At 39.4% G+C, this 22,065-nt stretch overlaps 2 protein-coding genes across 2 annotated transcripts in view; both read right to left on the bottom strand.

The window, feature by feature from the left end:
* The window catches only part of cfap299 (cilia and flagella associated protein 299), a 69,364-nt gene extending 57,144 nt beyond the window's left edge, over positions 1–12,220 (bottom strand). Inside the window, exons 1-2 of the mRNA XM_077522619.1 lie at positions 12,072–12,220; positions 8,400–8,527 (exon numbers count right to left, since the gene is read on the bottom strand). Coding sequence (XP_077378745.1) covers positions 8,400–8,527; positions 12,072–12,173 — 230 coding nt within the window. The 5' untranslated portion in view covers positions 12,174–12,220. The remainder of the gene's footprint in view (positions 1–8,399; positions 8,528–12,071) is intronic.
* Positions 12,221–14,551: 2,331 nt separating this feature from the next.
* fgf5 (fibroblast growth factor 5) lies at positions 14,552–21,974 on the bottom strand. Its single transcript, XM_077522865.1, has 3 exons — positions 21,700–21,974; positions 16,754–16,857; positions 14,552–14,932 (listed from the first exon to the last, which is right to left on the bottom strand). Exons 1-3 carry the CDS (start codon positions 21,941–21,943, stop codon positions 14,552–14,554), a joined length of 729 nt encoding a protein of 242 aa, XP_077378991.1. The 5' UTR covers positions 21,944–21,974.
* Between the last annotated feature and the right edge of the window lie 91 nt (positions 21,975–22,065).

Raw genomic sequence — 22,065 nt, 5'->3', positions numbered from 1 at the left:
GAGATTGGAAGTGGAACATCTCACGTTGAACCATATTGAGAGGATTGTGATGATGTCTGGAGCCAGGATGTGGTGGATGGACCCAAAGGTGGAGAAAACAGGCAGGTAGAAAGGCAGGAAGAAGAATAACTTTATTGACTGGATAAAGGACTGGATGGAATGTGAGAAGACTTGACATGATGACTGGACTGGACTGAATGGATGGATGACTGTGGAATGAATGTGGACAGACTGGGCAAGACGTGGACAGACTTGGCAGGACTGACTTGGCAGAACGTGGACTGACTTGGCATGACGTGAAGAGACGTGGCAGGACGTGAAGAGACACGGCAGGACGTGGAGACACTTGAGTTGACGTGTTAACAATTGAGTAGACGTGTTGACACTTGAGGTGATGTGGAGACACTTGAGTAGACATGGAGACTAGAGCAGACATGGAGACTAGAGCAGACGTGGAGACTTGAGTAGACGTGGACGAGAGAATACTTGACCAGACATAGAGAAACTTGACCAGACATAGAGAAACTTGACCAGACATAGAGAAACTTGACCAGACGTTGAGAAACTTGACCAGACGTTGAGAAACTTGACTAGACGTAGACACTAGCAACACAGCTTCGCACGACTTGACAAGACAAGACAAGACAAGACAAGATAAGATAAGACAAGACAATGCTCCCAGAGCCCGTGAACAAACACCACTCCCTAAACACAACACTAACGAGACACTAACAAGACACACATGGGAAAGACAGCAGGCAGAGGGCACTAATTAGCAACACATACGGGGAGGAGAGACACACACAGGTGGACGAGGTTAACTATGACGAGACTAGGGGAGACAAGACCGGACAAAAAGACAACATAAACACCAAAACTAAACCAAAACCCAACCCCCCAAAACCGAAACATGACAAGGATTCTGGGTCACAGTTTGGAGTTTGTGTCAATGACAACTTCCAAAGAAACGTGAATTGATTTAACCAGTGCCTCTTTGACTGCCACTTCTCCGCTCTCTTCCTCTCTAGGTGGGCTTGGGTGGCCACGATCAAAGTGAGGCTATTCAGGATCTCGCATCAAACTACTGAGACAAGATTTAAGTAGGATTGCTTCCCTAGAGGCAATGTTGTGCAGGAAAGCTGGACTGAATACACCAGTGCCTGTTTTACTGCCACTTCTCCTCGCCCTTATGCTGTTTTAAAAACATTGTAGAGCATCATACTATGCAATCGATGTTACCCCCCCAAAAAAACAAAAAAACAAAAAACAACAACAACGAAAATCAACCAAATAACCGCAATAACCAGCTAAAATGAAACAAACACAACCATCCAATCCAACCAACCATCGTGCTCAAGGCTATCTTAGAACTCTCACTCTGGCTAGAAACCAACATTTGAAAACCTAATGGAGGCTCAAATCCCCAATTTGAAACCCTACCACTGGCTTGAAATCCCAATTCGAAAACGTAACCCTTGTGTGAAATTGTAATCATGACTTGAAACTCTAACTTGAAACCCTAAACCTTGCTTTAAATCTTAAACACACCCAACAAAGCAATGAGGCAAGCTAGACCTCAAGACCTGACGAGACTTGATGAAAAGACTTAACAAACTCAACAAAACACTCAATCAAGTTGAGAAACAACCAGATAACTAAATCCACACATCTAAACAACTAAACCACCTAATTAATTAAAATAGACAATGGACCCGACCTATTGGACCGACCCAACCAACCAACCATCCAACCAACCAATCAACCAGACACATCTCGTTCGCGCCCGCTAAACATGCAGGCTTGTTCTGCTTTTACTTGGCACGATGAATGTTGGTGAAGCGGAGAAAGAGCAGGAATTTTTGAGGTGGATGGAAAGAAAACAAAAAGCGGATAAACCAGCTTGCCTGCGGTTTGGCCTCACGGGGGAGTCCTGATGGAAACCTTAGAAAGCACACCAAGCCAGTTAGCCGACAAGTGAGGGACAGAGGCTAACATTAGCTAGCAATTAATACCTTATTGAATTAGATAAGCTCGCTATTTATGAAACATAATTTAAGCTAGTTTGAAACCCTAACCATGGTTTCAAACCTTGAACCTGTTCTGAAACCAATGTGAAACCCTGAACCAAGCTTTAGGGCGTCAAACACTAATTTGAAGCTTTCACTGTTAAGAATAAACCTTACCTAAAACCAACTCAAAAGCATAACCCTGGCTTGAAACCCTACTTTGAAATTCTAACTCTGGTTTGAAACTTGATCCAAGGTTTGAAATACTTATCTATGCTGAAAACCATGATTTGAAGCAATATTGCTTTCTTGAACTCTAACCCTAGCTTTAGTTAAAACATAACCTTTGAAACCATACCTCTTTGCATTAACACCTAACTCAAAACCGTAACCCTCTATTAACATTCTTACTAAAAGTAATACACCACTTATTCATCATTTTCCAGTATTGGGTTAGGCACGGTGTACAAAGAATAAAAGTCCAAATAGCTCTGGCATCTTATTTTATTTTAAACCGATAAAGTCTCAAATTTCGAACACACCGTGAGGGACGGCATGTTCCTGGTCACGTGATAGTGATGACGTATCCGTGCGTAACCGGCAGCCGTCTTCGCTCATTTCAATGGGAAGTTGCTGACATAATGTGCAAGAAATAAAGACATCTTGGATCCCAAACACTGGTCAGAGTAAAGTCCTCAACACATCCGGTTTCATGTCATTCCGTGTGGGGGTGAGGCGGTGGGGGGTGGCCGCTCCTAATGTGGGCCAAAGCGTGCTTAGCACACAACATGTAGTTTAGCCTAGCAGAGTGAAAGTCACCCGGATGTTTACCGTCCACTTTGAGTCGCCGGCGGCTGGATCTGCCAGTTTTTTCCAGCTTTCGGTGTCCTCCATGGCTGTACTGCTTTTGAAGAAGTGCTTCTATGTTATGCTATGCAAAATTCCACCTTTGATGTCCGCCATGGGACATGATCATTCCTCGTGAGTTCAATAATGCCACTGGCAGCCATGTAATTCAATGTGTATTTTACGCACGCGATACGTCACGATGATCTGACGATGACTGTCCAAAATGCCCTTACAGTTAATGTAAAAATATTCATTTAAAGTTCTATAAAATCACAATTGCTCAATATAAATTGACATTTTTTTCAGGGAAGAGTTGAAATTATCCATTTCACAGAATAGCTGGTTAGTTTTTCGTAAGTCTTGTGTTCCTTTAAAACCTTATACTAGGGAAGTTTGATACCACAATTTTTTTCAAACCAATACCAGTATGAGTATTTACTCTGAGTATTCACCAAAACCCAGTACCTCTAGTACTTCTGACATATAAAATTTCATTTTAAACAATGACAAAAACAAAGATTTTTCTTTCTAACGCAGATGATGATTCACTGATGTGTCAAACTGCCGCAGTATAGCGCCAACTACTGCCGATGTTAGATTATTTTTGCCGTAACTAACTAGCGGTGGCTGGTATCTGTAGCGTCCTCGGTACTAACTCGATACCTTATAATGAGGTCGTATCGGCCTGATAGCTTGCCTATGTTTGAAACTCCAGCGAATGCTTCAACTCTTATTTGAAACCCTAAAGCCCAATTTTGAAACACAAACCCTGGCTTGAAAGCATCATTTGAAAACATGAACCCTTGTTGAAAACCCTGTTTTGAAACCGTACACCGGATTTGCTGTCTGTCGTTTATTCCTCCAACAAAAAAAAACAAAAAAACAAAAAGTGAAATTGCGTACGGCATTTTGTGGCTAGTCCGATTATCCGTCACCATGGAGCCGCTTTGTCATCACAAACATACAATTGTTGACAGTAACTTGGTCCAAAAAGAGGCGATTATCCGATCACACATAGCAGCCTGCTGTACTCAATTTCCATGACACAGCAACAAAAAAGCTGCTGGGGGAAGAAATACGAAACGTCAGTCACGCTAGGTGGTCTCCAGGTTGAACGTGCCTGAATAAAAAAAAAAAAAAAAAAAAAAAGTCAGCGGTATTTATTTAATTCCGGCTCCATTTCGGGCTCCCATCCCGAGTCGAAACAGTGGATTCCCGTCGCAGCCCTCCTCTTTTTTTTTTTTTTTTTTTGCTAACCAAATAAGCACACAACGACGACTAAGCATCCCATTCATTCCCTGCTATTGAATTTCACTGCACTGGAAGCTTCTTTGTTTTGTCTTTTTCCCCCTTCTTCTTCCTCCTTTTCTTTAGCGTGCTAGCAAAAAAAAAAAAAAAAAGCGCGTCGTCCTTGAGAGGAGAGGAGAGGCTAGCCGGGCCAACGGCGGGGCAACGTCTCCACTCCTCCGCGTATTTTATTACCACAGGTGCAGGGGTAAAAAAAAAAAAAAAAAAAAAGAGGGAGGGAGGGAGAGAGGGAGGAGGGGGGCACGCACGCATTGATCAGATGCACGCTACGGGCCGGCTTAATTGAAAACAGCTCTATTTATACACCTGCAGGCACTAAAGGTCTCCGGGAGAGCACGATGGATGGAAAAGGAAAAGGAGGAGGAGGGGTCGGGAAAAAAAAAAAAAAAACGGTGACAGAATGGTGAGAAAAGACACCAGGCTGGAAGGTGAAAGACGTTCCCCGAACAGCAGTGCGGAGGAGGGGGTTGTTCGCAGGTGCAAAACGCTTTACAACAACAACAACGTGGACAGATCCATCAGGGAAAAAAAAAAAGAAGAAGTTGTCTTGGTGTTGGAGTGCTTAGTGAGCCACTTGGCAGGTGCTACCAGGGCGCTTTGCTGCAACGGCAACGAAAAAAAAAAAAAAAACAGCATTTCTTCCATAATAGAAATACTGTACAGTGAATCGTTGATGCATCCGCGTCAGAGTGCCTCGTAGTCAGCCGTGAGTCCCTGCACACTACTGAGAAAGGCGGAAGCGTGAGACGGGGAAGGAAAGGAAAAAAAGGTGTAAAAAAATGAAATAAAATCAAAAATCCTGACTTGCATGTGGACTGGGTGAGCTGGTATGGCTGCTTCAGAGCGCCTCGTTGTCTTTAAGGAGATACTTGACTCATTCAACAATTTTCAGCAGTAAAAAGTTAATATTTTAATATTAAAATAAAAATACAATTTAGTAATAATAATTCATATTTAATAACTCATGTGGTAACTTCATTATTTTTCATGTACAATTAATCCCTTTAAAAAGTATTTTTTCTACTTGCTGTCAACTGATGATGACATCACCCATGCTGAGGAAGTAGGTAACGACCAATCATGGCAAGGTTTACGGACCAACCCGAGAAAACAGGTGAGCCATGATTCGCCGTTACCTACTTCCTCAGCACAGGTGACGTCATCATCAGTCGACAGCAAGTAGAAAAATTACTTTTTAAAGGTATTAATTGTACATGAAAAATAATATAAGTTATCAAATTCATTCTGGACAAATTCTGAACATTGTTCAATAAGTCAAGTATCCCTTTAAGTTGATGAATTGTCACAGCTCAAACATGCACCTATGTGTAGACTGAAGACAGATGTTGGGCAAAGTAGTATCCGATTTTTTTTCGTAAAAGGTATTTGATTCACCAGCAGGGTTATTAGAACTTTTTAAATTTTTCATTTTAGTTAGTTTTGAGTTTTGTTTTTTAAAATTTAGTTAGTTTTAATTAGTTTTCAGGGTAGTTCTGTTTGTTTTTATTAGTTTTTGTTATTTAATGAATGCTTAGTTTTAGTTTAGGTTTAGTTAGTTTCAGTATTAGTTTTGGTTTTTAAAAAAATGTGTATTACTTGTGTGCAATATTTCAAAAACAGCATGGGAGCGATGTCATCTGACGGTGCTTTTCTATTGGTTGCGGCTAGATAACATCAATTCTGTGTGACACACTTTCAAACGTCCTTATTCCGGTTAATATCAAAATAAATCGACTTAAAATCACATTTAAAATCACTCCCAAAGGCTCATGCATTAAATTAATTATCAAAGACTAAAACGAAGGACATTTTTGCTATCCTTATGTTAGTTTTAGTTCGTTTTGTAAACATGAAATGTAGTTTGTAAGTTTTCGGTTTTAAAAAGCATTTTCGTTTTGTTTTTTTTCATTAACGAAATTGTTTTTTGAATTTTAGTTTTAGTTTTTTCGTTAGTTTTAGTTAACTAAAATAACCTTGTTGACAGGTGAGCAGGATGTGGCTTTAGTGCATTCAGAGAGAATGGCTTGATTTTTCAAATTTTTTTTTTTTTTAAAGCAAAACACTTGATGATTTCATCTCTGTCCTGTGTCAAATTTACACGATTAGGGGGCCCGATCCGATATGGATTTTTTTTTTTTTAGACTGATACTAATTGCGATATTTGAGTAAAATTCACATAACTGATTAATTAAAAATATAGAATGAAAAAAAACATTACTATATTTATTATATAATAAAAGTATTTTTTTTGGTCGCTTCCCACTTGTATAATAAATATATAAATTACAGGCAGCACACATTTTACTGTTTTACAATACTTTGTATTTTGTATTTCTTCAACTTTACAACAGAGAGAAAAAAAAATGGCAACAATGGACAGTTTTTGGCCGATTTTTACTTTGTACTTTTTTTTGGTTGGGGTTGAAAATCATTCGTGGTCTTATGTTGCAATGTGTTAAAAGAGCAAATAACGACAGATTAAATTGTATACTCGTACACATTGACCAACAAGTGACAGTTTGTCTAAAGTGCGTTTCTCTCTACCTAGAATAATACTTTGCTCTCCAAGTACCACCATCATGACCAGCCTTAAAAAAAAGATAGGCCCAACTTTGTGTTTTATTCCAACAGTAAAAGCCCAAACTGTGATATGTAGCAACGTAAACAGAAAAACTAGAAACTGGTTCTGGAGAAAACCCGCAAAAAAGTGAAGAACTGGCGGGAGAGCGTCACAGCACGGAAAAGGCGCTTTGCGGCGCCTCCTGTTGAACAAATGGCGCTAAAGGCTAATTGATGGTTAAGTTGCAGCTGTAAACCATCGCGCTGATTAAAGAAGCAATAAATTGACTTTTTGTGACTAGCACGAGCATCTGGAGCTTCATCAGCTTGATTACGGTCACGGACCAGACACAATGCATCGTGGGGGATGTTAGCTTCAACTCGCACGAACGCAGACAACTGTCGGCGTGATAAGAAGACCCTAATGTGGATTTCGCGTGACTGGGATTTGTGTACATTTGATTGCCATGTTTGATGAGGAATACTGAGCGGAGACTACTATGTTAGCGCCTCGTGCTATCTGAAGCTAGAAAAGATGGAAAAATGAAAGATAGATTAATTACCTAATTAATCAACTAACCCCAAAGCCAACTAATTGCCTAACTAACTGATTAACTTACAATCGGAAAACGAAACCACATTGCACCTTGCAAAAGTTGAATTAGAAAACTAGCTGCATCTCACTTAGCAAAACGCTGTAGTCTTTGAAAAAAAAAATCTGTTCAAATAATGTAATATCTTTTTATTATTTTGAAAAACTAGTTATTCAGTTGGCTTTCAACTGAATAACTAACCGAAAACCTCACTAAGCGTGAACAAAACCACATTTTCTTTTTTTGTACAGCTAAACTAACTAACTAACTAACTAACTAACTAAACAGAACTATGTCTCACCTTGTGAAAATATGTGGTCTTTTGACACATACAAACTAATTAAATCAACCAACCGGTCAGCCAACTTACTGACTGACTCAACAAATGACTATCTACTGTACCTACCGACCTTTCTAACTGACCAATTTACTAACTAACACTGACTGACTGACTAACTATCTGTCTGTGAATTAAAAACTGAATAATAAAACAGGACTTTACAAAAAGTTGTCTTTGGCTAATTTTGATAACGATAACCAACTAACTAACTAACTAACTACTGTACCTACCTACCGACCTTTACAACTGACTAATTCACTAACTACCAGACTGACTGACTGTCTGTGAAGTAAAAACTGAACATTAAAAATCTGACTTGACAAAAAGTTGTCTTTTGGATCATTTTGATAACTAACTAACTAACTAACTAACTAACTGACTGACTGACTGACCAACTAACTACCTAACCCCAAGAGACTCAGACTATCTCAAAGTTTGTGCATACAAAGGGCCACAGTTAAAGAATATTTTTGGGCTATTTTGCATTCATGTCCAAATCATTTTGTCCGTTTCATGTCGTGCGACTGATTTTGGAAGTGAAAACGGTTGCGGAAACTGATACCCGGCAGCTTCCTGCATCCGCCGCCCGCCACACGCATACACATAAAGTCAGCCACAGCCGCATAAAGTCTTCAGAGCGTGAAAGCGCTTCCAGATATGTCGCGGGCGTTTTTTTTGTTTTTTTTCCCGTGCGTTCTAGTCACACGGCGGGCGCCGCCGCCCTCATGGGAGAGTAAAACTCACGTCGTCTGGTTACGGTGGCAGCGGGTTGTCGTTGCCGGCGCTGCTGCTTTCTGCTGCTCAAATTCCTGCCGACTCAGCACTGTGCCCTTGTGTCCGTGCTCCACCAGCTTGCGAGCCGACTCCTTGTTCTGTAAGAGCATAAAAATTGTCCATTTGGAGCTGCATTTTAGAACATTCACTTTTTTTTTTTTGACAATTTATATAATGACTCCATTGAAGCTTAAATCAAAACCTCCACTGATGAAAGAGATTGACGTTTCATTCGGTTGTTGTTGTAGGTTACAAGCTACACTTCGGACGATAGCGCAGGTCTATGACTTGGCTTGTAATTCCTTTTTGTTCCACAAGAGGTGACAGTAGGCCCTTATCAAATCTAATCAAACTTTATTTATATAGCACTGTAGTCGCCATAACATATGTCACCTAGTGTGTGTGTGGTTGCTATGGTGATGCATGGGCGTGCGGGTCACATGATAGGTGGTGAATGCCGGTAGCTTCAAATAGACGCGTTTCCCATAGTACGAGTTAGTGAGTTGAGCTGGGTAGCCGTATTTTTTGTTGACTGTAACGTAAGGCATAACGTAACGCAACGTAAGTCAGAACATCTGCAAGATGCAAAACATGTTAACCTGTATGGCGATTCTGCACCATTCACAATGAAAGGCTGATTAAATCCACCAAAGAGCATTCAAGACTCGTGTCTCTTCTTTCTGACAAGCCGACATCGCAACACAGCTCATCAGCAAGTACAGGACCCACCGTCTCACTCTCGGAAGCGACAAGACTGCTTGGAGTCGCTACAAGCACTTTTCATAAATGAAAATTCTATCAAGCAAATCAAGTAACTAATTACATGCAAACAAAACATCTCATTTCACAAATTAATCTGTTATTGAGTTGTTGTATAATTCCGCTAACCGAGTATCATTCCGACATTTTGAGTATTGCCACAACGGAGTTTATTTATTGGAAGTCATTTTCAATTTATTTTCTAGAAGTACTCAACACATGATTTGGAGCATGACAATTTTTCTTTTTCAGAGTGCAAGTATTTATAGTGCATAGTATTTTTCATTAAAAAAAAAATGGAACACTTTGTTCGCAACTGGTTGATTTTTGTAGTTGCTAAAGCATCATTTGCGAGTACCTTCGAAGTTCGAACGCAACTAAATCATTTCGAACGTACTCGCAAATAATATGTTCAAACATGAGAGTACATTCTAACATACATGTAGGCTAAATGCTACAAACATAGCATATTTTCCCATAATGCCACAGGGTATTACTTGTGCATGCGTGAGTGGAAACAAAAAAAACCCCACTGTTTTAAACATTTGGCTCACATTATGTTCGAAGATTAAGCAAAAACATTGTTTTTCGTAATCTCTATTTATTATTATGTATGCAGTGCATGATTTAGCTTCGGCATCTTTTTTCCCCCCATAATGCAATGGGGTATTGACTTGCGCAAGTATATATAGGTAAATATAAAATGTTTGTAGCCTTTAGCCTACAAATATGTTCAAACGTACTCGTGAGTATGTTCAAAAGTATTTAAATATGTTCGAAAATTAAGGCTGCACAATTAGTGAAAAAATATGGGACATGCGATATAGTTGCTGAATATAGCGATACCGATATTATTGTGATATTTGACTCAATCAATCCCAAAACGTGCAAAAACTTTTCCAAATACTTCCCTCCCAAACACGTGTTTACACGTGTTTTTCGTATTTTCTTCTTTATGCAAGAGCATACAGAAGGCTTTAAATGCAGCTTCAGACATGAAGAGGTGGCTTAAAGAAATGGCAGTTATTTAAAAAAAACAAAAACAAAACAAAAACAGCGGGCAGGTGGCAGCAGAGTATAAGAGATCAGCCAGTGCCATGTTGCAACAAGGTCTTTTTGTCAGTGTTTTCACCAGGAATATGAATATTGATGAAGCTTTGTTTTTTTTTTCTAATGCTAATTGCTGCCAAACAGAAACAGATAAAAATATATTTTTATTTCCTGATGAAAGAAGAGACTATTTTTTTGGTAGATTTCATGTTTTTATAGCAACAGAAAACAAGATTGTGTAGGCCTTGCAAAAACTGTCAAAATCCATTGAAACTGGGAGTGAATGAGTTAACGTACCTTAAGAAATGACATGTTTACTATCTAATGAAAGAATTATATTTTTCCATGCGACAAAATAAGCAAACTCAGTGTATTTTTAGTTAATTCATTGTAATTACCTCTCAATAATGTTCAATTATTGGATGGGGGTGCATATTTTAGTTAGTGTCTGACTGGTCAAATTCAGATAAAAGCATCAAATTCCATATGAAACTTATTTTGCATGTTTTTGCGATATGCATATTGCGTGAGCCAATATCGTGATATTGGTATTTTTACGATATATTGTGCAGCCCTATCAAACATGCTCGCAAATACGTTCGAATGTACCCGCCAGTCCAAAATGTTTAGTGAACGTTGGCAGTTCGCTTCCGCAAGTTTGCAGACTACTTTTAAATGCACGTTCCTTGGTCAACTGCTCGAGATGCTAAATATTTTTACATTGGCAAAAAAAAAAGTTACACACTCTAATAGCGCTATTTTTCACACAAACTGTCCTTTTCAAATCCTGAAGGGAGCGCTTTGTTCGCCTTTTCGTGCAGGTGTTCTTGGGCCCATTGACGTCGGCGTCCAAACTGCAAAGCGAGCTGTCAGTTCGTCTGCTGTGGCCTGTCAGCTCGCCGCTCACGTCCGGAAAACCCCCGGATCCCCCCCCCCTCTCTCTCTTCTGATGCGGCTGGGCATGAGAAACGATTCCCCCAGTCCCAAAGTTGGCCCCCGAACCTCCTTCTCTTTACGATGGACGTGTACCCGCAACATCCATCCTGGCGGCCCAGGTGATGACTTTGTAACGTGACCTCTCCCACCATCTGAAAAGCCCCCAAACAGTGGTGGCCAGGAAAAACAGGTCCAGGCATTTTGACGTATCAGAAGCGAGCAACTCGTTGGCGTGGTGGTGACCCGGCCCGACCCGAGCCAGTTAAACAGTGATTGACGACAGCTGATTAACAGGTCAGATATGGCCTGTTGGTGCCCAGTGTGGATACAGGTGTTCAAACAAAATCAACCACAATATCATTCGCGAGTGTGCCATCTAGTGGTATTGGGGCTGTACTGTAAATGTACCCCAGAGTAGCCGCTCTATGCTGTTGCTTTTTTGAGCAATTGTCGGTTGCTTCCCTCTAGCGTGCGACTCAAATCACTACATCAACAGTCTCGTCGCCAGATTAGGTTAAGATTCGGGGTGATTTTACGTTTGCTTCCAAATTTGTAGCGTGTAGCTAATTTACCGTGTACCTGTAAAATAATTGCACCATCTACAGCTTCCTTTGTTCAATAAGGAATACATTACACGATGATTTCATGTTAAAAAAGCAGCTAACAATTTGTGTATGTAGCTCATGCACAGGGCTTGATGCAGAAGGTGCAATTGATATGTGTGTGTGTTCCACGCCGAATTTAAGTGAGTGATATAAGGTCTATGCTGTAGGAGATATTACAAAACGTATCTTGAATCCGCAGTTTACTGAACGCAGTATGGTTTACGCGAACAAAACCAGTATTAAACAAAAAGACACGCGACTAACTTGACATAACGAAGCAAACTTGACTTACTGTAAAAAACAAATCCATCGGCGTCACTTTGGAGTCCAGATATTCTTCGTAGTCCTTAAAGCGGCTCACCGGGTCGTTGTCATCAACTTCGTTTGAATCCATCTTCCCGGTGTGTTGAAGTTAAAAGTTGCTACGGCAACACTTTTTTTTTTTTTTTTAACGACACTTTACCGGAAGCGGAAGTTGCGCTCACTGGGCTTTTTTTTTTTTTTTAACAATTATTTTCAAAATGCACATCATTTCCATTTCAAATTAAGGACAAAAAACGTAATAGGATAAAATATATATTTAAAAATAACAAATGAATGACAAGTACACACCTGGGCTAATCAGGAGGCCCCCAGTCAAGGATGCGAGGTTTTTAATGTGTTGTTTATTCCATTCATTAACTGAACTCATATTTATTTTTGATATCGTTACATTGTAATCTGCAAATGGCATATGAACAAATTAGTATTAGTATTAGTATTAGTATTAGTATTAGTATACAAGTTAGTATAGTTTTATTTGCGACCGATCGCATGAATCTGTTTATTACTAAGTAGAAACATGCATAAAATACCATTTTGACGTTTGTTGTTTTATATAGTTGAAGCCAGGAAAATATTCACTGCAGCTTGAAGAATGTCACTCTCTTGTTTTTAGCGTCAAGTAATTTGAAGGAATACTTCATTTGGCCATTTTCAGCAATGAAAAGTTGATATTTTTTTCTATAATTAATTTGATAACTAGGTAGCGACCGATTTTGGTTCAGTTGGTAATGTCACATGACCAAATCCAGAAAACAGGTGAGCCGTGATTGGTTGTTAGCTGAGCTCTGAGCACCTGTGATGTCATTTTCAGTCGACAAGTGGCAAAATGTGTTTTTAAAGGAATTAATTTTACATGAAAAATAATGAAGATATAAAATAAATGTAATATTTTTTTGAATGAAAGTAGTCATGCACCATTTGGGGCAGCTGTTGATTATTCTGTGGGAAACGTTTCCATCGTGATGCTCACGATTATTATTATTATTATTATTATTAGCGTTGATTTCATCGCAAAAGTCTCGTCAGACATCATGGATGCCAAAGCAAAGACGTCAACATCATTTGAATACCTTTTATTTGTCACATAATTGTCACAAACTCTCTTTCATACATACAAGTTTTCAATTATAAAACTCCAGTACAAAAAATATTTCACATACAGTCACAATGTGTTGACGTCATGGCAGTGAGATTTATACTTTGAAAAATATAAAAGAGCTAAAAAGTTGTTTGTTTTTTTTCCTTCTTACACATTTTTCTAGGTTTTCTAAAATAATACAACAATATACATAGTCATAATATTGCAGTTGGATTGCTTCAAGGATTTTTTTTTTTTTTTTTGGGGGGGGATGAAAAAAAAATCCTACAAGAGAAATGTTGGATGTTTTGTGTGTGTGTGTGTGTGTGTGGGGGGGGGGGGGGGGGACTGAAAAAAAAATCACAATTCTAATCATGTAATAATCAGTAAAGGACTTTTTTTTTCTTAGTTTTCAAACTTTTTTCTGATAAAATTTAACGACATAAAATTTCAAATTTTAAAATACAGTTTTAATCTTGTTATTACGTTTTGTTTTTCTTGGAAATAATATAACTTTTATCCTTAAATACTAGCACGAATTTATTCTACAAAAAATACAACTTTTATCCTTAAATACTAGTATGAATTTATTCTTAAAAAAAAAAAAAAAAAAAAGAAAATGTCAATTTTATTTTATAACTATTCTTATTTTATAAAAATGCGTCATATTATTATGTATTGCTTTTCTCCTTGAGCTGCTGGGCGACGTCGTGTAGCCAGAAAAACCCGATACAATGGTTTTTTGTTGTTGTTTTTTTTAAATGATAGCACACTTGACAGTTTTACACTGAATGAAGCAATAAAAATACAAACATGAAATATTTGTATTCAAATCAGAGCTACAGTACATTCAGAGAATAATGCTGCATTCCACACTGCCAAGAAATCGGAAGAATTTGGTACAATCTTACAAATATGAAATTTGTCTTGGAATAATACACATCTTTAGTCTTCTGATATATTACAAAATTAAATTCACATTTTTTTTTAATGAAAAAAAAAATCATGAATTACAAGATTAAATGGATACTTGACTCAGTGAGGCATTTTCAGCAGTGAATTGTGAATATTTTGTCTAAAATTAATGTGGTAACTTCATTATTTTTCATGTATTATTATTATTTCACTGAAAGAGGTGTCACAATCCAAGAATTTTTTTTTCTCTCAAAAAATTTAAATATTTGCCCATTTTTTACAAAATGTCCGATTTGGCAGTTTCCTGAAATCCTGCACAACACTCAAAGGATGTAGCTCGGGTTTAGACGTCGGAAATCGTCAGTCGGAAGAAGTTTTTTCCAAAGCTTTTGAGTTTTGTATCGAAGCTTGAGGATGTCAGGAATGCTGTGAAGTTTTCCTGAAGCGACGGCGTTTTATCCAAAACGATACTTGGGCCAGTACTTGACCTGTCTTGGCCGCGTCCCCTCCTGGACTTTTGGTTTTGGCGTTGGCGGCGCTTTGGGCGGCGGCTTGTGCAGCGTTTCCCGCCGTCCGTCGTCGCCTTTCCCGCCTGTGACGGCGAATCCGCGTTCGCCGCCACCGCTATCGCCCTCGCCGACCCTGGGCAGGAAGTGCGTGGAGACATGCTGGACTTTGACCCGCGGGCTGGAGCCCATCTTGGCTTTGCCTCGCTTGTTGAGGGCCACAAACCACTGGCGGCCCGTCCGGCGGTTCCAGTGGAGTACGGAGGCGTACGTGTTGTAACTGTTCTCCTGGAAACGCTCGCGGAACTTGCAGTCGGCCGTAAATGACTCCTACGCAAGAAGACAAAAATGGGAGTCGGTTATAAATAAAAAGATTATAATCAGAAATATATTTTTTTTGTTTTAAGAAAAAAAAAAATCCAAACATTACAAGTAGGCATGGGCTATTATCCTTCTTTAAACTCATTCAATCCCAGCAATTTTCACAGAAAACCCCTTCACTCCTGGCTGTTTTCCTGGATTTTGACTGATTTTGCAAGGCCCACAGAACTTTGTGTTCTTATTGCTATCAAAACATGGAACCTACCAAAAGAAAGATTAAAGTATCTTCTTTCATCAGGAAAAAAAAAGTAAATTTCTATCTGTTTCCGTTTTACAGCAATTATCATTAGAATATAGCTAAGTTTCAGCATTATTCACAAACCTGTAAAAAACACTGGCAAAAAGAGCTTGTTGCAACATGGCAATGAATGATCTCTTATACTCTACTGCCACTTGCTGGCCGTTTTTGTAGTAACTACCATTGCTTCAACCATTCTCTTTAGTTCAGGGGCTGCATTAAAGCCTTCTCTCTGCTCGAGCATAAAAAAACCCAAAAAAACAATATAAATACGTCTTTGGGATGCTGGTTGTAAAATAGAATGTATTTATACGTTCTTGGGAGCAAATGAGTTAAAAAGTCAAGTCTTTATTAACGCTAATACTAGCTTTCACTGGTAATGAGCTCTTTTATTTTGTCTGAGGTGACTTAGCAGGGCACAAAATGGTGCCAACAGGTACTAGTTATCCCCAATGACAACATAAGTAGCCCACGGGTGGGCTATAACATTAAAAAAATTATAATACAGTAGATTGTGTTCAACGGTATTGAAGCATATTGCATTCACAAAAGACAACTGTTTTTCTGACTATTTTTTATTTTGAGTATTTTGTTTCTGTTTTTTTTTTCTGTTTTACTGATTTTTTTTCTGTCATAAAAAATATTCAGAAAAACGGGAAAAAAATTACTCAGAAAAACAGGAGAAAGTTTTTTATTGAATTAATAGTGCCATTTTTTTTTCTTGTTGAAAAATAGTGACCACCCCGCCTCCAGCCTTATATTAATTGCCTACGAGCTGTATATATGTCTCATCTATAAAGTAAAAAAAACAACAACAAAAAAAAACAAAAAAAACCAAGTACAAGTCATACCATCCGAAGATAAATGTTCAATTTTTAACTTTGGGAAAACTGTGTCAAATAAACCAATGGTGACGTTGACATTCCATAAAGTTTGTCCAAGTGAAGTTGCCGTACAAATTTTAATGAGTCGTCTGCTTCATTTCAACAGTTCCGATGACTTTGAATTGTCACTTAACGACTCGAGTTCATGTCGGTTTGTAACTGGACTGGTTGCCTTTGAAGTGGCCGCTTGGCTCCCGGCTGACGGGATTTGATGAAACAAAAGCCGGGGTCCTCGTAAAGGCTCCTGAGGGACCCCCTCCCCCTAATCGCTTTTACTACGTATTGATTTCCACTTCAGCTGCGCCTTATCGACCATCCCAGACATGACTTAATCTTTTCTCGCCCGCTAATACGCTCTAACCGGGGTGACCGCCTGCCTGACAATGTTCCCGTCGTGATGCTGAACTAAGCCACGTTATGTTACATGAGGTTTGAAGCTAAGGGCGGGAACCATAATAGGGTTGGGGTTCCAAAAAGCAGTTTCAAGCTATAAAATAACAAACTAGCGATCAATGTGTTTTTAGCAAATAACGGAGGATACGTTGCAAAAAAGTAAATCTTCAAATTCGCCAATGCTTAACAACAAATATACGGATTGGAGTGACTATCTGATGTAGCACGTTAGCGTAGCATCACGCTAGCACTCACAGTGGCGTGGAGACGTCCTTTCTTATTCATGGCGAGGAATCGGTTACTGTACACCCCTCGGATGCCAATCACGCCCTGGGACACGGCAAACAGCTCCAGAACACCTGCAAACACAAATGATTGATTCCTTGACTTATTCACTGATTGATTGAGTAAAGTTGCGACATTATTACATCTAACTAGACTAAGTGCAATTTCTGGAGAAATTACGTGGGAATGCTGAAACCTGACTGCTAATAGCTGAATGCTAAGATTTGAATGTATGTAGAATGCTTATAAAGTAAATTGATAGATAAATTATGAAATTATGAGCTTCTGGTTACTGGACAATGCACTTTATCAACTGTGCCACTGAGCACCTGGTAATTATGATAAGTTATATGTATGGAAGTGGGCGTGGAAAGTGATACTTAGAAAAAGCTCAATCTCTGTCCCATTGAAAATGAATGGGAAAAAGTTGATATTAAACGTTAAATTGTGCAAATACTAGGGGTGTGAATTGCCTAGTACCTGACGATTCGATTCGTATCACGATTCACAGGTCACGATTCGATTCGATACCGATTAATCCCGATACGAATGGTCACGATTCGATACCGATTAATCCCGATACGAATTTATAAGTCAATTGTTGCGATTTTTTTCCATTCAAATTTAGAAAATACTATCAGTAAGCTTGTAGAGTGTAAGATTTATATGAAAATGTATTATTTATTTATCTTAAATTTCAGTCTTATAGAGGTTGTAATCTGTTTCATGTATGAACAGCATTAAAATAAAAATATTAAGGCTTAATGTGCCGTTCATATAACATTCTTCCATGCTCAAGGTGTGAATCCTAAAAAAAAAAAAAAAAAAAAAAAAAAAAAAAAAAAAAAAAAAATCGATTCTGCCGATTATTGAATCGATTCGAGAATCGCGCGATGTAGTATCGCGATATATCGCCGAATCGATTTTTTTTAACACCCCTAGCAAATACTGTAAGTAATGTGGAATCAGACGATATATATACCCCAGGAGGCATCAGTTTTTTAAGCTAGTTGAAATTTGAACACTATAAATTGGAAGTATTATGTGAGAGTTGTTACGCGGCAAAAAAGCGTGGAGAATAAAAATCACAACAACATATGTGAGAATGCTTCAGCATTCCCACAATAAGCCTAATGAAACGCCTTGTATTTTACTATTTTTTAAAGAAAGATTGTTTATATTTTACTCTAAAATAAAGATGTTCAATACCAATTTTTACAGACCGATATCAGTACAACTATTCACTCTTTGCAAACTCACCAAGTACAGTGATACCTCGGCTCACGAACATAATTGGTTCCCAGAAAGTGTGTGTAAGGCGAAAAGTTCGTCTTCCGAACATTTATTTCCCATAAGAAACCATTAAAATGAGAATAATCCGTTCCCAGGTCCCTATAAAACATAATTTTCTACTAAATAAGCCTTAAAACTACACAAAAATATACCTTATTTTATGTATAATAAATGTGCTATTGTATTGTAATTAAAGAAATAAATTGTATTGTATAATAAAGTCGTTTTATTTTACTTTGTGATGGTAGTTCTTTAGGATAGTAGCAATGGTAGACTTACTTCATTCGCGAGTGTTTCACCGCGTAGAGTGTTTATGGAACGGTTGCGGCTCATTCGCACTTTCGTGCTCACCGGAGCGGAGGAGGCGTGTCCCTTGGTGAACAAGGAAGTGGAGCACTTTAGCGAGTCAACAAAAAGTGAGCACCGCCAACTACTTTCACTTCTTTCCTGGGACTAACCAGCCGTGGCACTATTTTCTCCTTTTTTGAGGTACGTGATGGCACTTTCGCTTTTTTTAGTGGCGCGAACTCCATTGACTACAATGCAAACGCGCCGCCGAATCGCCGTCCCTCGCTGGTAAGCATTAGGCTTAACACTAGCCTGTGGTGGGGTCTTTTTCGGTCCCATAATAGCAAAAGTACACTCAAAATGTCTATCAAACACAAACCGCGTCCGCACTAAAAGAAAGGGGGTGACGAACTGGGACGCCGTGAGCGTGCGTCAGCTTCTCGTGGCCGCCACCGTGGTGCTGTTGGACCGCGTGGTTTGGTTCGTCCGCCGAAAACTAGTTCGTCAGCAGAGACTATATGCTCGCGAATTTAATGTTCGTGAGGCGAAAAGTTCGTGAGCTAAAGCGTTCGTCAGCCGAGGTATCACTGTACTCATACCTCTCGTACTTTTGATATATACAATTTCATTTAACACAATGACAAAAAATTGTGAGGAAAGACCTTTCTTTATGGTGCAAATAATGATTCGTCAGTGTGTCAAACTGACCCATACATAGTGCTAACTTACTTGCCTTAATTATCGGTTGCTGGTATCAGCAGCTTCCATAAATATCCAGTGCCTTAAAATAAGGCCAATATCGGCCCGATACCGATAACTTGCCCCTCCGTTGCCCGTGCAGTTGTTGTTAAATTAAGGTTGTATGAGATTTTAGGGTTTAACACGAGCGTTATGCTTTCAAATTTTCAAAGCAGGGTTAGTGTTTCAAGTCTGGATTAGCTATTGGGGGAAAAAAGAGGGTTAAGATTTAAAATTAGCATTGTAAGGCATGGTGAAAACTTCAAGCCTGAATAGTTGTTCATAAAAGTCCAAATTGTGGGTTTAAGGTAGGGTTAATATAAACCAGAAGTAGTGCTTTATAGGGCTGGCTATTGCCGCCAACCTCACGATACGAAACATATCACGATTACAGGGGCCACGATACGATACGTATCGCGATACATATGTATCCCAAATAAGACACTTTTTTTTTTTTTTTTTAACAAAATATAGGAAAATTGGTACACTGAGACACGTGCCATGTTAAGTTTATCAATAAATAAATGTTGACATTCTTCCTCTGCTTTCATTTTTCTTAGCAAGACACAGTGTCCAATCACCGGTGAGCTATTTTGCATTAATTGAAGGCAATTAACTTCAAAGACGCTGCTGGTTTTTATTTTTTTAGGTTCAATGCAAGCCGCAAAGGCAAACGTGAACTGCCGATTTAAAGTTAACGAGCAATATCGATTCTGACGCCTGCGTATCGATACGTGTATTGTGATGAGGCCCGCAACGATATATTGCCGTATCGATTTTTTGAGCACACCCCTAGTTCTTTAATGGCTTGGGTTTCAAATTAGGGTTTCAACAATGCAGAGTTAGTTACTTTAGAGTTCTAAACACGGAATTAGTGCTTCAAATGGATTTGAGTTTCAAATTAGGGTGATTTGAATCAAGGTATGGATTTAAACATGCAATAGGGCAAAGGTCAGGTCTTCAAGAAACGCTGTCCTGCCCGCTTTAGACGTCTCCTTCCTCCGACGCACACAATTCGAATGATCAGCTCATCAGCAAGAAGTCCGATAGCGATCTGATCATTGAATCAGGTGCGTCTGATCTCAAAACGAGCAGGACGGTGCCTCTCGAGGACCCGGGTTTCCTACCACTGCAGTAGGGTTTCAATTTCAACGCTCTCTGATAATCCAAATTAGGGTTTCGATTTAGTAGGGCTCCAAACTGTTGTTAAGGTATCAGAGAATTTCAAAGTAGGGTTTAAAACTTGATTGTTTCAAAGTGTTTCAAGACAGGAGAAAAAATAGGATCTCGAGCCTGGATTGGGGTTTTAAAGAAAGGGCTACATGGGTTCAAACCAGGGTTAGGCCGAAATTGACCCCAATTTCTAGTTTCATGTTGGTGTTTAAGTCTGGATTATGTTTCATCTCCATACAGGCAGAAAAAAAACAAACAAAACAAGTGTGCGCATGTCATGCAAGTCGACGCGCGTGCACGCATGTTGTGCGCCAATGTATAGGGAAACCGGGGCTAGTTGTATCACTTTTTATACTTTTAGATATTTCTTGGAATCAATACATCATATGTAAACAAAACATATACCAGAGGAAAGACCAAAGTCTTGGGTATATTTTTTGTATTCGTGTCCTTTTCGTACTTTGTGTCGGTGCAGAGTTATAAGCTATCAAATAGAGGGAGTGAACATGTGACATGTTGCCCCACCAATGGGTAAGTTGTCACACTATGTGGGGTAAGATGTCACGTTGGATTTTGCAACTAATAAAACAAGGACAAAATTATCTTTTTTTCCCCGTTTTTTTGTTTTGTTTGTTTGTTTGCTTTTCCAGGCATGCAGAGAATTGTTTGTCATTGATCTTGAAAATTTACCATATAGTCGTTGAGCAAACTGTTATGAAATAGATTAAAGTCCTTAGTAACTGCTTGCATATAGCTCATAGCGCTCAGCCTCAAATGCCTGATTTGCTTCCCTTATACCGGAAATTTGAGATTAAATTGAATTAAAAAAAATAAAGCGATGGATGGTTCATCATGAAACTTAAACCAGTCCTGACATGTGAGGATACTGTAGTTCCAACAACTGGAAAATCAATTTGTAAACAATGAAACAAAACCTGGCAAACTCATTTTCTCACTCTTCAGATTCATCATCGGAAGAAAAATTCTGGCATAAGTAAACAGTTTGCCAGAGGTACATTTTCATTGGCCCATTCTTTGCATATGTGACAACAAACCCCAAAATGACTGAGACAAGTTGCCCCAAACTACCATGTTGGGTCATACTTGCTCAAGTTTAAAGTTATCTTAAAACAGAGCTGTGACTGAGGCATGACAAGATGCCTGAATCGCTCTTAACAAGTCCATATGATGTGTTGCTATAGAATTTCTCTATGTAAGACGCCTGTTTAAAAGGATATGAAGTTGAAAATTTTTACTTTGGGTTGTGCAAAACAGATAATGTACTATTCTCAGACAGTACACAACCTCTTACCATTACGAAGAAAACTAGTATTCCACTTTTTCGTTGCACCCTCTGGTGGAGAAGAAAATTGCAATGTGACAACTTACCCGTGATACAACTAGCCCCGTGCACGTCAACTTACTCAGGCGGTCAGCCTCATGGCTGCCGTTGACTCTGCCGTCCGGGTGGATCTGCAGGTGGAAGCCGATGCCCACCCTGCAGTAGAGCCGGCACGTCGTGCGCCCCGAGCGGGCTTCCGTTTCCCTTTCCTCCTCCCGCTCGCCCGCCTGGCCCGGGCGACGCGCCGCGGCCACCAAGTGCGCGACGGCGAGCAGGTAAAGCCGAACGTTCATGCTCGACCACCCGCCAGTCGAACCCGTTCGCATTCCCCGGGTGAAATCCTACACGCGCGCACGCGCACTCGACGTGCCGCCGCAGGATATTTTTACCGCCGATGATCTCACCGCTCCGGGCATGCCTCCGATCGCGATCAGCGACCACCGACCGG

The sequence above is a fragment of the Festucalex cinctus genome, chromosome 5 (assembly GCF_051991245.1).
Source record: "Festucalex cinctus isolate MCC-2025b chromosome 5, RoL_Fcin_1.0, whole genome shotgun sequence".
Taxonomy (NCBI): domain Eukaryota; kingdom Metazoa; phylum Chordata; class Actinopteri; order Syngnathiformes; family Syngnathidae; genus Festucalex; species Festucalex cinctus.
This window is presented reverse-complemented; position numbering and strand designations above follow the sequence as displayed.